A 12,841-nucleotide genomic window follows, 5' to 3' on the forward strand; every position below is an offset into this window, starting at 1 on the left:
CTAATTGCAAAGCTGACTATAGTCAGACTCCACTCTGAAGCTGTAATTTGCCTTTCTATTCTCCCTCTGAAGTGTAGAGCAGAGAAAGCAACAGCCAAGCAGTAAATGTGCAACCCCTGAGCACTTAATTTCATTTTCATTTCCATTTCACAAAGTTTCTATAAATTTATTGTGGTGTGTATGCTGTAATGTAGTAGAATCTCATGGGGATACACTGTCATGAAATCACTGCCAGTCTTGTGTTCAACTGGGGGCAAGATTTGACATTCAAGAAAAAAAAGGGGGGGGAATTCAGATAAATTCAATACATTGAAAGGCACTTTTTTTGTTTTGTTCCAATCATTTGTGTTGCTTCGTTTATGTAATTCAAGCTTTATATTTACTGTCTTTAAGAGCAACAAACTTGCCTTTTTCCCAGTGCTCGTATTTCTAAGGGTAATGTGGATGCACAAGGAATGCTCTAGTGGAGTAGCAGGGGCTGCAGCAGCTCGCACTGATGAACCTGTACTGCTGTAGGATCAGATGATGTGTATGTGTTCCATCAAGATGTGGGCTTGCTTGGAGCTCAGGGCACTTATGCTGATTTTCAGAGACTCTTATATCAAATGTGACCTACTGCTAAAGGAACAAATGCAGCGTTTGTATCTGTATTTGGACTAGGCAGAACTTAATGGTTCTCTAGTTTTGCAGCTCAACTTGTGAGTCTGCCGTGTTCTTGTCTGTGCAGATTTGTTTGTAACTAGTAGCTATGCAAGGGGCTTTGTTTAAAAATGAAAGTGTAACTTTCATGAACACCATCTGTGATACTGACCTTGGGTCTGTTGCTGTCACACTGCTTAAAAGAAATTTCAAAGGTCCACTCCCACTTTATACTTCCAAGTTTCCATGGATAGCAGCTGTCTTTCTGACCCTACTTAGGGGACTGTGCAGCAGATTTTTCATTTGTTTTTGGTGATGCTACGGGCTTGAATGGCTCTGGGTCATGTATACATATATATGAGCACTGTCCCACGACAGACTCTTTCCTCTAAGCAAGAGGCCAACAGGAATGTGCCTGAGGGTTCCTGAAATGCAGTACAAACTGTTATTGTGCAGTAGTTTTGGGGTTTGCTACAGATACACTTTGTGTGTAAGATAATGGAAATTATGTGCCTATGAGTTTTAACAGTTGCTAAAATGTCAGCCTGTTGACTCAGTTAATATTCCTGTTGAGTCACACAGACATGTCAATTCTTCTGCCCCCAAAGAGCAAACTGAACAGGCTCCAGCATCATCTGGAAGTGTTTACTCACTGCTGTCACCTCTCTCCCCCAGGAAAGCTCTGATCTAGACGCTCCACTTGAACATTTGTACGCTCTCAAAGGAGGACTGGGAAAGATTTTTTTTTTTTATCCCTGCAGAAGTGGAAGTTTTGTCACCTGGGGTTGGATTACTGTGCTGTCTTGTAAACCAGGCTTTACAACAGCGGGACTTCATTTTAAATCCCAAAGCAAAATAATACCAATTTCTAATATTGAGGAAAACTTTCAGGTGTTCCTATAGAAATATAGTTTCAGCTGAGATTTTTGCTTAAGGGAAAATGCAGGACTTATGATGGGGCTGCAAACAATAAAAGCAGTTTGAGTCACAAGGGCAGTTGGACTCTTCCCATAAAATGGAGAGACTTAGTCTATCTCAGTCTTTAGATGGAAAGATCTGCACTTCTCAAGTGACTTACTAACAGTTGGACAGGATACCTCGGCTGTGTGATTTAACATAATATCCTTGCATGTTTAACACACACCAGCACAGAAGGTAGCCCTGTCTTTTCACCCAGGTCTAAACTGATGTTTTTCCTGTGCAGATTTGAATGGGGCTGCACTCCTGCAGCAGTGTAATGGCTGGCAGGTTGGAAGAGACCAAAGAAAATCTACTGGCTTTGGCAATTTAATTTTGGTTTCAAGAGAAACTTGAAACTAAATTGTAGCATTCATGCACTGGTTGTTCATCTGTTAAATATGCAGAATGCAGCCAACACTTATTTATATAGCTATTTATTTATATGATCTTGACTAGGTTATTTGAGGGAAGTAATTTACAATTTCTAGGAGGTCTTTAATAAGTGAAATAAAAATTCTGCAGCACTAAATGGATCTTTGTTGCTGTAGAATGCATTGATTAGACTGTAGCATGATTATGCACTGATTAAGAAAGTTTTCAAGTGGCTATAAATAAATTCCTCCAAGCTGATAGAAGGGCACTCTTTGCATCTTAACACTATTTGATTAAGAATCAAATGCCTGAGGGAATGGAAAAAAGGAAGAAATCCAAGACCTTGAAACAACGAGAGGAAAACAAAACAGACATTTTCCAAGCAGTAGCATTTTACTGTTAAATATTTATCCAGTTAACAAAGTTTGAGTCTTACATAAGCAAGCAATGTATGTCCTAACATGTCCAACATGTGCGAGTCACCAAAAGGCAAGCTAAAAGGGTAGGAAATGCCACGGGCATCTCAGAAAATCTGTGTTAAGTCCTTAATTTCTTATATCCAAGGGCTTGTCTAATTGTGGACAATGAAATGGTAAACACTCTCTCTGGGAAAGCTCTTAGAAGAGCAGGATCTGGGCAGGAACCGTTCTGTTGGTTCAGCTGGTAAATCTGCAGCAATGTCTGTTACTCAGATGGGGGATGGAAGAAACTGCCTCAGGAAGAGCTGTGTGCCAGTACATGTGGGAGTTGTTTGCCTTGTCTCATTAATGTTTGATCTGTGTTAGTTACCACATGCTGGCTAATGACTTCTATTTAATTTTTCCTTTCTAGTAAAGGTAGAGCACCAGAAATTTGTTGCTTCCTATTCTGTTACAAAAACAGGTAAGAGAACAGTATTAGCTAAACCTACATTCAGTCCCAAAGGTGAAACTTTTTAATACTACAGCTTCTCTTCCTGTGGTGCAATGAGTGATTGGAAGAAAAGAAAAAAAATGTTTCATGCCAGTACAATTCACCCAGTTTTGAAGCCTCCCCATGAGTTAAATGTAGCTGCACACTCAGGTCTGCTTTCACACTGGTGCCTTTGAGTCTGTGGTTGTTACACAGCTGGAACTGGACAGGCATTGCCAAACAGTTTCTGTGAGTGCCTGGCAAAACCTTGCTGTGCCTGTGCTCACAAATAGACCAGTGCTGGCACCAGCTGTTTTGGTAGTGAAGCACTATTGAAAGGCATGAAGGGAGGCAGGATAAAGCAAAAGTGCCAAGACTGCAACGTGTAGTTAGTGCATGATGAGCACAATTTTTTTTAGAAAGAGCTCAAATTAGAGGCTGGGTTTAAACAATTGTGTGCTGGATTTTTTTGCATGATGCACAATCAATAAAGCATTATCCTTGAAATCTTAGGAAGGTCAATTATGCTGGAAAGAGAGTGCTCAGGGAAGGAAACTGCAGGGAAGTTCCTGGGAAACAGGAAGATTTACTCAATTCAGTTGTAGCAAATGACAGGTTCTGTCAGGACCAGGAGTGAATCTGGCATGGAGGTAGGAAAAGACAATAACTCTGGGAAGTGTCCAGCATCAGCAACCTGGATCAGAGGAGACAGTGGAGCTTCCACCCCTGCAAAGCTTTTGTTTGTGCTTTTTGTCAGCTCCAAAAGATACCATTTAGGAAGTATAGTGTTTTCAAGTGTAAGGCTGCAGGGAGACATTTGGAGCTCCTTGGGACATAGTGAAGAGATTGGAGAAGAACCAGCAAGAGCAGGGGCTCAGTGACAGGCAGACTGAGCAGCTGGGTGGCTGTGATCCTGACTTTTTGGGAAGCTGGGGATTATGCTGTGCTGACCAGTGTCCATACAAAGCAAGTCCTGAGGTCATCCCGCAGCCTTGGGAAGTCCTTGGCTGCCAGGTATGTATGGCAGAATAGTCCTAGCACCAGATTTTTTGAAACCAGGATGTGAGGGAACTACTCTTTAAATCTGCTCTTTTTGCTGGTGCATGAGTGGCTGGACATGATCCAGCAATGTGCACTTGGAGCCCAGAAAGCCAAATTTGTCCTGGGCTGCATCCAAAGCAGTGTGGGCAGCAGGTCAAGGTGAGGCTTCTGCCTCTCTACTCTGCTCTGGTGAGACCCCACCTGGAGTGCTGCAGCCCTGGGATCTCCAGCACTGGAAGGACATTGCCCTGCTGGAGGAGGAGGCCAGCAAGATGATTAGAGGGACAGAGCACCTTTCCTAGAAGGAAGGGCTGAGAAAACTGGTATTGTTCAGCCTGGCTTCAGGGTGACATAACTGGGGCCTTCCAGTACTTAAAGGGAGCCTACAAGAAAGGTGAAGAGGGACTTTTTAAAGGACAAGGGAGAATGGCTTTAAACTGACAGAGAGCAGATATACATTAGATATTAAGAAGAAACTCTTCTTGGTGAGGGTGGTGAGGCACTGGCACAGGTTCCCCAGAGAAGCTGTGGCTGCCCCATCCCTGGAAGTGTTCAGGGCCAGGCTGGATGGGGCTTTGAGCAACTTGGTCTAGTGGGAAGTGTCCCTGCCCATGGCAGGGGGGTTGGAATTGGATGATCTTTAAGGTCCCTTCTATCCTAAACCATTTTATGATGATTCAATGAAATCAGAAGACATCAATACAGACGACTGTAGTAAGAGCTGATATGCAAGTGCAGTCCTGACGAGTATGAAAGCCACTGTCTTGTTCCTTAATGATAAATTGATTTATTCTAGTGCAGAATAACTGGTAAAGTCAGTCTGCAGATAATCTGAAGAGCCAGTCGTTGAGGACAAATGCTGAAAAGTCTTGCAGGCAAATCATGAAAACACTAAGACCACTAGTCAAGCTGCTGCTAAGGCGAATTAGCATTGAATTGTGTTGTGTGATGGAAGCAGTGAGGCAGACTGTTGTTATGTAATGTGGAAGGTAAACAGGCAACGCCGACCATATGTCTGCTCCTGGAGCTGGGGGGTCTGGGGTGCCGTGCTGGGTGGTGCTCACGGATCCCTGCCGGCCTGCGGGTTTTCCCCGTTTCTCTCCTTGCCCGAGCCTCCGCGGCAGCGCAAGGCTGAGCGCTGCCAGGAACACACACCTGGGAGCCAAACACCGTCCGTCGTGACGTCTGTCTGTCCGTCCTGCGGGCTGGGCCAGAACTGAACACGGGACTTGTGCCACAGGCAGAGCGGCCACAGCAACCTCCGCCCCGGCCGGGGCAGGAGCAGGGGAGGGGCCGTGTGCGGGAGCGGCACAAGAGCTTCTCCCTACGCCCGGGGCACAGCAGTGCCGGGACCCCCCGATCCCCAGCGGGCCGTGGGGGCTGCGAGCGGGGCCCCCCCGCACCGGCAGCGCCGCCACGCGTCCCCGGCCGCGCAGGGCCCGACGGGAGCTGTAGTCCTGAGGCAGCAGCTCTGCGAAGCCCTTTCGGCGGCGAGGACTACAGCTCCCATCGTGCCTGGGGGCGGCCCCCCCACAGCCCGCCCCGGTCTCCCCTGCCGGGCACCGCAGCTGCGAGCGCGGAGCGGGGCCGGGGCCGGGGCCGGGGAGAAGCACCGTGAGGGGCTGCGCGATGTGGCTGAAGCCCGAGGAGGTGCTGCTGAAAAATGCCCTCAAGCTGTGGGTGCAGGAGCGCTCCAACCAGTACTTCGTGCTGCAGAGGCGGCGGGGCTACGGCGAGGAGGGCGGAGGCGGGCTGGCAGGTACTGCCAGGGGCAGGGGCAGGGCTGGGGCGGGAGGAGAGCGGTCTGCCGGCCCCGGGACCCCCGGCCAGCGGGGCAGGGAGGGCGCCCGTCCGAGTTCGGGAGCCCTGGAGCTTCGTGGGTTTCTCCCGGGGCTCTTCTGTCCCTCCTTTCGGCCCCAGGTGCAGCAGAGCCCGGCGGGGACGGGCACCGGGCAGGGCCGGGGCTCCGAGCAGCCTCTGCCCCAGCGCAGCCCGGCGCCGCTCCACGGGCAGCTCGGTGGAAGGGGACACGGCTGGAGAAGGACGGATCGGGCTTGCTTTGGCAAAATGCTCATTTCTAAAGCCCTTTTCCTGTGTGCATCTGGGGCTGCTTGAGATGAGCTCCTGCTCAGGCATTTCTGGTCGCTTATTTTAAAAGCAAAGATTGTGATTTGATGGAGCTTGTTGGAAAGGGTGGGTCAGGAAAGTGACAGGGCATTGACCACTGTATAATAAACTTTACTCCATGAGAACTTCGAGGTATGGAACCGAGTTTCTAATTCTTGTCTGTTTGTATCATTGGGCACTGCAGGGGCCCCAGCTACCACTGAGACTTCGGTGTCGGTGGTGGTGGCTATTCTGACTAGAACCGACTCCTTCATAGTCTGGTGGTGTCTGTCATTGACCCCGTCAAGGAGAAAAGAGCTGCAGGGAATCAGCCCAAAATTTTTCTGCGGTGGGATGTGGTTCTCGAGTGTTTTGCATCTCTCGAGGCTCTCTCTAATTGTGTCATCCTAAAGCAAGCTATGTTAAACATGAGATTTGTTGTCCCGTGGAAACATTTATCAATTCTGCTGGATGAAACCACAAAGTCCAAACTTCTGGCTGATGACATTCAGACGTAGAAATGGCCCTCACAGCTGGAGGTGGGACGTTCTTCACTGGCATCTGAACCACTGGCAGGGCGCATGGAAAGTGTGAAAAGAAAGCATCCCAGAACCTGAGGTTGTCTTCTTGGCATATAATAGTATTATAGATAGATAGCTAATGTCAGGCTTTGGCTTAGAACCAAGGATGATACATTGCAGGCTTGGAAGTCTTGTGAGGATCAGGCTTGATGGCCTCTTCTCTGCCTTGATATATTTGGAAGCCAAGGAAATGGATTGATAAAATTCATTTAAGGACTGTGATTGAAATGAAACAATGAAAACTGGAAATAGTTGTTCATCTGAAAACCTCTTCATAGGCTCACAGCTGGCAGACAGCTGGGTCTTCCTGGTGCCCTTCGGGTTTTGGTGAAGGTGAGGCTTCTGTCGCTGCTCTCCTATCCTTGATGGCTCTTCACAGTGTGGGAAAACAATTGGATGGGGTAGTTGCTGTACTGTGCTTTTTTTTTATGTTGACATTGCATGTTTTATTGCTCTAGCTTTTCTTATAGACTCTCAATAGATTTCATCTGAGCAAGTTAAGTTTTTCACTGGACAGAAACCAAAAGAGTGAGGTGTTCTTAAGACTAACAGGACAGTTGGATAAAAATGCAGTTACATTTGTGTTTGCAGGTTTTGAAATATTCAAACTTGATAGATATAAGCCTGCATGATTTGCTATGCCTGAGTTTAACTTGGTGTTACTGTGTGTCACTCAAGAAAATTAGAGCTTCCTTTAGGAAAAATAAAAGCACAGCTGTTGTCTGAGGAAGTCATCACAGATGTACCACTAAAATCTTGCTGTCCTGAAGAGCATTTTGCAGCTGGTGAGACAAGGCTGGAGGTGACTGGCAGCACTGAGGGAGTGGGGGGTTATGAGTGAAGGAGATAGGCAGCAGTGCAAGACTGTTGTGAGGGAAGAGAGGGGCAACGCCTCAAGACAGGAATGGGGAGAAGGATGGGCAGTGCTGCAAGGTTTGAATAGCAATAATGGGGACTGATTGGGGAGGCAGCAGCAAAAGATTCGCAAAAATGCAGGGATGCACTTGGTTAGACAGGCTTTAAGGAGGGGAGATTTGAGTTTTGAGGAAGCAGACAGTGCCTGGAGAAAGGTACAGACCAAGGAGCAAAAGATAAATGACAGCAGGGACACCTGAAGGAAGGCAGGGAATTCTGGTGCAGCCCTAGGTGTAGAATGAAGGCTGCAGTTGGATTTGTTTGGTTGACCCCTTTGGACTGACAGTTACAGCAGGGCCAGTTTGTAATCTGTAGGTGATACAGGGAGCTGTTGTGGCCTGTGTGTACACCCAGCACAGTGCTTAGTTCGCTTCTGTGGGTAACACTGAACAGTAACACCTTGTACTGGTTGTGCTCAGCCTCGGCTCTCTTCCTGCAGATGTGCACCTGCTTAACTTTACATTTCATTCTCTTTCCATTTTAGACCTCCCCTAAGGATACAGGTGCTGTAACCTGTCTGACTGGTTCTCCACTGGATAATTATCATATGATGGACTGTCCCAAAATGTGGCGGTGTGTCTGGCAGTGCAGCTGTGTGACTGTGTACTCTGGTTCTGCCTTCTGCACAGCCACTCTGGGAAAGGTGCTCAGGTTTTCCAGAGTGTTTGGATAAGAATATAGTCATGAATGCATGTGCTGTAACCAAAGTCTAGTGAGATTAAGCATGCTGGTCACAAAGCTCTTGCTTTGGTTCTAGTGTAGGCAGGACCTTGATTAGGAGATGAGTATTTCAGGAGTAGTGATGTGAATGAGCATTTGGTGTCATAAAATTGCAGTCTTTCACTGAAATGTGAGCAAACAAATTGTTTTCTGCTTCCACAGTTTCAATTTGCCTCTTTCTGCTTGAGAAAGACAAGTAAAATGCAACTGTGAGAGCAGAAAAACTTAAAAGTGATATATATCGATGGAACTAGTCTTCCATGCTCATTGTATGTGCTGTGCTTAGAAAGAGTGCTTAGGCTTTTACTGTAATTAATTACTGACCTCAAAGGCACTGTTATGCATTAGAGGAGAGACCAGGCCTGTGCTAACTTTGCTTCAGAAGAACAGTGCTCTTTAAAAAAAAAGACAGAAGCATGTTAGCTTCTCATTCTTCATCAGTAAAAGGAAACTGATATTAGTGTTTGCATTACACTACTCCCACAAAGGATAGGAAGGAATCAAATTGCTGTAAATAAAGCAGACCCTTAGCAATAAAAAAGCTGTAACTGATGCTATTTCAGGAGAAAGAAATCTTTGAGATTATGGGTTGAAAAGGACCCCAAACTCTGCCAATATTAGTACTCTCTGGGTGTACTTGGTGAAATAAATATTGAAGAACAAAGTGGTGTGTTGATTCCAAATGGCAAAATGCTGGGCAGTTATTGACATGTAACATACTGACTTTATTGCCCTAACTTGGTACCATTAAGAGCAAAATTCATTGCTGATATGTTTTTGGGGCATGTCCCTGAGCTAATGTTGGTATTTTGCTGACTAAGGCTTTTATAAACTCTTGTGAAGAACACATCCATATTTCAAACCTATTCTGAATTCCCTCTTTTTTTTTTCTAGGGTATTTTACCCCGTTTACTGAAGTATCTAAGATATTTTCTGGTAGTTTTACTCAGGCAGCTATGAAACTGAAAATGTTTTCTAAAAGCAGAGCCCTTTCTCCATAAATGTGTGTCACCTTCTGTAGGTACAGCTGAAGTCATTCTCTGAGCAAGGCAGGAGGATGATTTAGGTGGAATCCCCAGGAGAGACTGTGGGGTTTCACATTGAGCAGAGATAAAAGTAGGTGACCCTCTGTAGGTTGTCCCTAAAATTGGTTCCCTTTGGGAAATAACAACCTAATGGAGTGCTTTCTGTGAATCACCCAAGAACTTGAGGGTACAGAAACCCTGACTAATAATAAAGTATTCCAAACATTGGCAGCTCATGGAGCACTTTCAGGACTAGGGTAAGAAGGTGAGTGATCCTTTGCTTGTTCCTCACAGTTGTGCCAGTGGCCATAGCCATGGAATTAGTTTGTACTGTACTAAGAAAGTGTTGATCGGCTTAAGCACAAACCTGTGGTCCAAGATGCCATTCCTGGACACAGCAGCACTGACTGGTGGGACTGCTGAAGTGACCTGGTACAGTTTAGTGTGTCTAAAATCTAATGTCCTTCCAAGCAGACAGAAGCTGTGATGGCATTTTGAGGAGTGCTGCTTTCTAGTGTGCTGTGGTAACCCTTGGCTCAAGCCGAGTTGCATTAGCCTTATAAATGCCCAATAATGTCCTTGCACTGTATATTATAACAGAAAATGTTATTAGGAGAACTGTGAATGAAATAATGCTGAAGCAAAGCCAACTTTGAGATCAGCTCAGTGTTATGACTCATTCAGTAAGCCAAAGCTCTTTAAACAGACATAAGTGTTGTGTTGTTACTTATTCAATGTCTTTCTTCAGTCAGGAACTACAAAATAATTTTACTTTCCCACAGCAACTTTCAATCTATGAATTGCAGAGAGACCAGAGAGTGTTTTTGTTTGATGTGAAGTACTGGTCTGTTTCGGTTTGTTGTTGGTTTTGTTTGTTTGTTTGGGTTTGTGTGTGTTTTTTATAATTATTTACTTCCATGTTTTCGAAGAGAAGCAAAAGCATTCTGGAACTTGAATAATCACAGTAAGATAGTCCCACAGGCTCTATGCTGAAGGTGTATCCTTAGGAAATGCATACTCTCACTGAGGATGAGTGTCTAGACGTCTCAATTTTGCCATATTTTGCTTTCTTGTATTCTTTTACAGTTGGTATTTTTCAGAATTTGAGAGGGGGTTAGTGGAAAGAAAGTGGAACACAAAGTACAAGAAGCCAACCTAAAATTTCTGAAATAACTTTTCAGGGATGCATTTGAAATTGTCTAAATCTAGTGCTTCTATAGTATATTAAAAACCAGAACCAAAAGATCATTTTCCATTAAGCAGGGAAGAGTATTTAAAGATTTAAAGGTGCTGTAAGGGGTATATGGGTAGTTGTATCTCGCTTTTTTGGGTAATGTCATCTCTTGTTTTGCTGTTCTTTGGTAGGAGAATAAGAGCCTTGTGTGCTTGCTTCAGTAGCTTTGCTTCAGTTGAACTTTCTGATTCTGTGGCCATGCTAGAAGGATGCAAACACAGGAAATACAGGAAAGAAGCATAAGATCCTGTTGCTTGTATTTTTGTTTGTGTTGTAACAAGAAAAGGTTTTATTGTGCATCAGGAACTAAAAGCTTGTGTTTTTTCTTCAGTATGGATTTTTCTTTTAGAATTCCCCGATTCTTAGATATTAAAGGAACTGTTAAGGTATCTGGGCTAATATTTTTATTACTGTGCAGCGAGAGAGAATGATTTGCTGACCAATATAAAATGCACACTAATTTTCCCAGGAAACATTTTACTCCCAGTTCTGGAGAGATGAAATTAGCTCCTTAATGAAATTAGTGTATTTTGTTCTGTATTCTGTTTAATGGAAGCTAATTCAATACTTAGTGACAGGGAGGTGACATAGCCAATTACGGTCTTCCAAGGGCTCTTTCCTGTGACTGGAAAACAGAACAACAGTCAATGACTAATTAAGAGATTGTTCAATTACTGCTTGTGCTCACTGAAGGCTGGGAGCTGCTGCCCTGTTACGTTTCCAGTTGTCCCCTGGTTTCCCACACTGCATGGCTGTCGCTTCCATGGGGGTCATATCAAAAAACTTCTTCACCCTCATTGTGTGTCTGTAATGGCTTTTACTGGATCTAAACATGATCACCTCCCAAAGAAGTTCCTCTGGGAGTATTTTGTGTTCAATTGTGCTTTGTGTTTTCTCAGAGTTCAATAGTCCTCACTTGGGCAGCATTCCTGTTCCTTAAGAAACGAGACAGAGGGGAGTGTACATTTCCAAACTTCAGTTTCACTGTGCTGTGTACGTTTTCTTGAACCCAACAGGTCTTCTCGTGGGAACGTTAGATGCAGTGTTGGACTCTACATCAAAAGTGGCCCCATTTCGCATCCTGCACCAGACTCCAGACTCTCAGGTCTACTGGTCCATCGCGTGCGGTACGTCCTGGGCTTATACAGGGAAAAAGGAGGGTGCAAAGTACGGGGTCCATTTTTGGATTAATCCTCTCGTATCATTATTCATTCTCATCACCTCTAATTGGTTTAAAATCATTTGTGAACCTGAGATTGACAGCAGTGGTTCCAGCTGTTTGGAATAGGTCTCTGAGCTCTTCCTGTTACACCTTCTGATCTCCTACCTTCTGCAGGGATACCAAGGTACCAAGGCCTTTGGGTGTTCATTGAGTGACAGAGGCACAATCTTTTCTGCTGTAAGCTGCACATATAACTTGACACAGTTCAGGATGGACTCCTAAGGGTCAACTTATCCTGAAGTGTGCTGTAGATAGGAATAACAGTAGCTGCTTATCCTAATACTTTTATCTGGTTTGTCTTTGCATGTTAAAACAAGCCAGGTTCCCAGTCATGGTCAGAGCTGAATTATTCCTCATATCTGTTGCTCTCGTAGTAGAAAAGGTTCTCTCTCTTTCTCGTGTTGCATTATTAATCAGTAGGAATAGAAAAGTAAATTAACCTTAAGAGTAGAGTATGTGGTTTTTTCCTAGACCATGTTTTTTGATAGAGTGGCAGACAGGGTTTATTTTGTTGTGTTTTTTGAGGGGGGGGGGGGGTTGGTTGGTTGTTTTGGTTTCTTTTTTTTTTTAAGTTTTTTATTTTCACTTTAAGTTTTGTAGCTTCTCCTGAAAATGAAGTCTTAATTGCTTTATACAGGCTACTTAACTACTGGGTGTCCAAAGAGGCCTCCATCCCCAAAGCTGAGAGGAGCCTGTTATTCTTTGCATGCATCATTGTTTTTTCTTCTGAGGCGTAGTCTTGTCTTCATATTGAAATCAATTAATATTGTCATCTGGTTTAATGCTAAAGAGTCATTGTTGTGGAATTAATCTATTTCTTAGTTTTTTTGAAAACTCTGACTGCATCTATAGTACAGGGAAAGAGAACCATGTATTTTAGTTAATTTTCCTTGCTTTGATGTATTTTAATTAATAGTGTTCTTTAAGGAAGCAAGACTCCATCTAGACTTCTCTGGGCTCTCAGCCTTCCTTTTCGTTGCCTGTGGCAAAAGATGAGCTTTTCAGGAAATCTGCCATTTTGCAAACCCATGTGCACGAGTAATTGCCCCAGGAACTGTTACACTGTTGTTACATTGGATTTTGCAGTTCTCTCTTTATTAGGAATCTGCAGTGCATCACCTTAAATGAAAACTTG

General features: G+C 44.5%; 1 protein-coding gene across 2 annotated transcripts in view; it reads left to right on the top strand.

The window, feature by feature from the left end:
- The first annotated feature begins 5,449 nt into the window (after positions 1 to 5,449).
- The window catches only part of TBC1D8B (TBC1 domain family member 8B), a 28,662-nt gene continuing 21,270 nt past the window's right edge, over positions 5,450 to 12,841 (top strand). The window contains exons 1-2 of one of the 2 annotated variants that reach the window (XM_032701733.1): positions 5,450 to 5,662; positions 11,501 to 11,611. In XM_032701733.1, coding sequence (XP_032557624.1) covers positions 5,533 to 5,662; positions 11,501 to 11,611 — 241 coding nt within the window. In that variant the 5' untranslated portion in view covers positions 5,450 to 5,532. The remainder of the gene's footprint in view (positions 5,663 to 11,500; positions 11,612 to 12,841) is intronic. The other variant, XM_032701734.1, reaches the window with a different exon arrangement.

The sequence above is a fragment of the Chiroxiphia lanceolata genome, chromosome 14 (genome assembly GCF_009829145.1).
Source record: "Chiroxiphia lanceolata isolate bChiLan1 chromosome 14, bChiLan1.pri, whole genome shotgun sequence".
Lineage (NCBI taxonomy): Eukaryota > Metazoa > Chordata > Aves > Passeriformes > Pipridae > Chiroxiphia > Chiroxiphia lanceolata.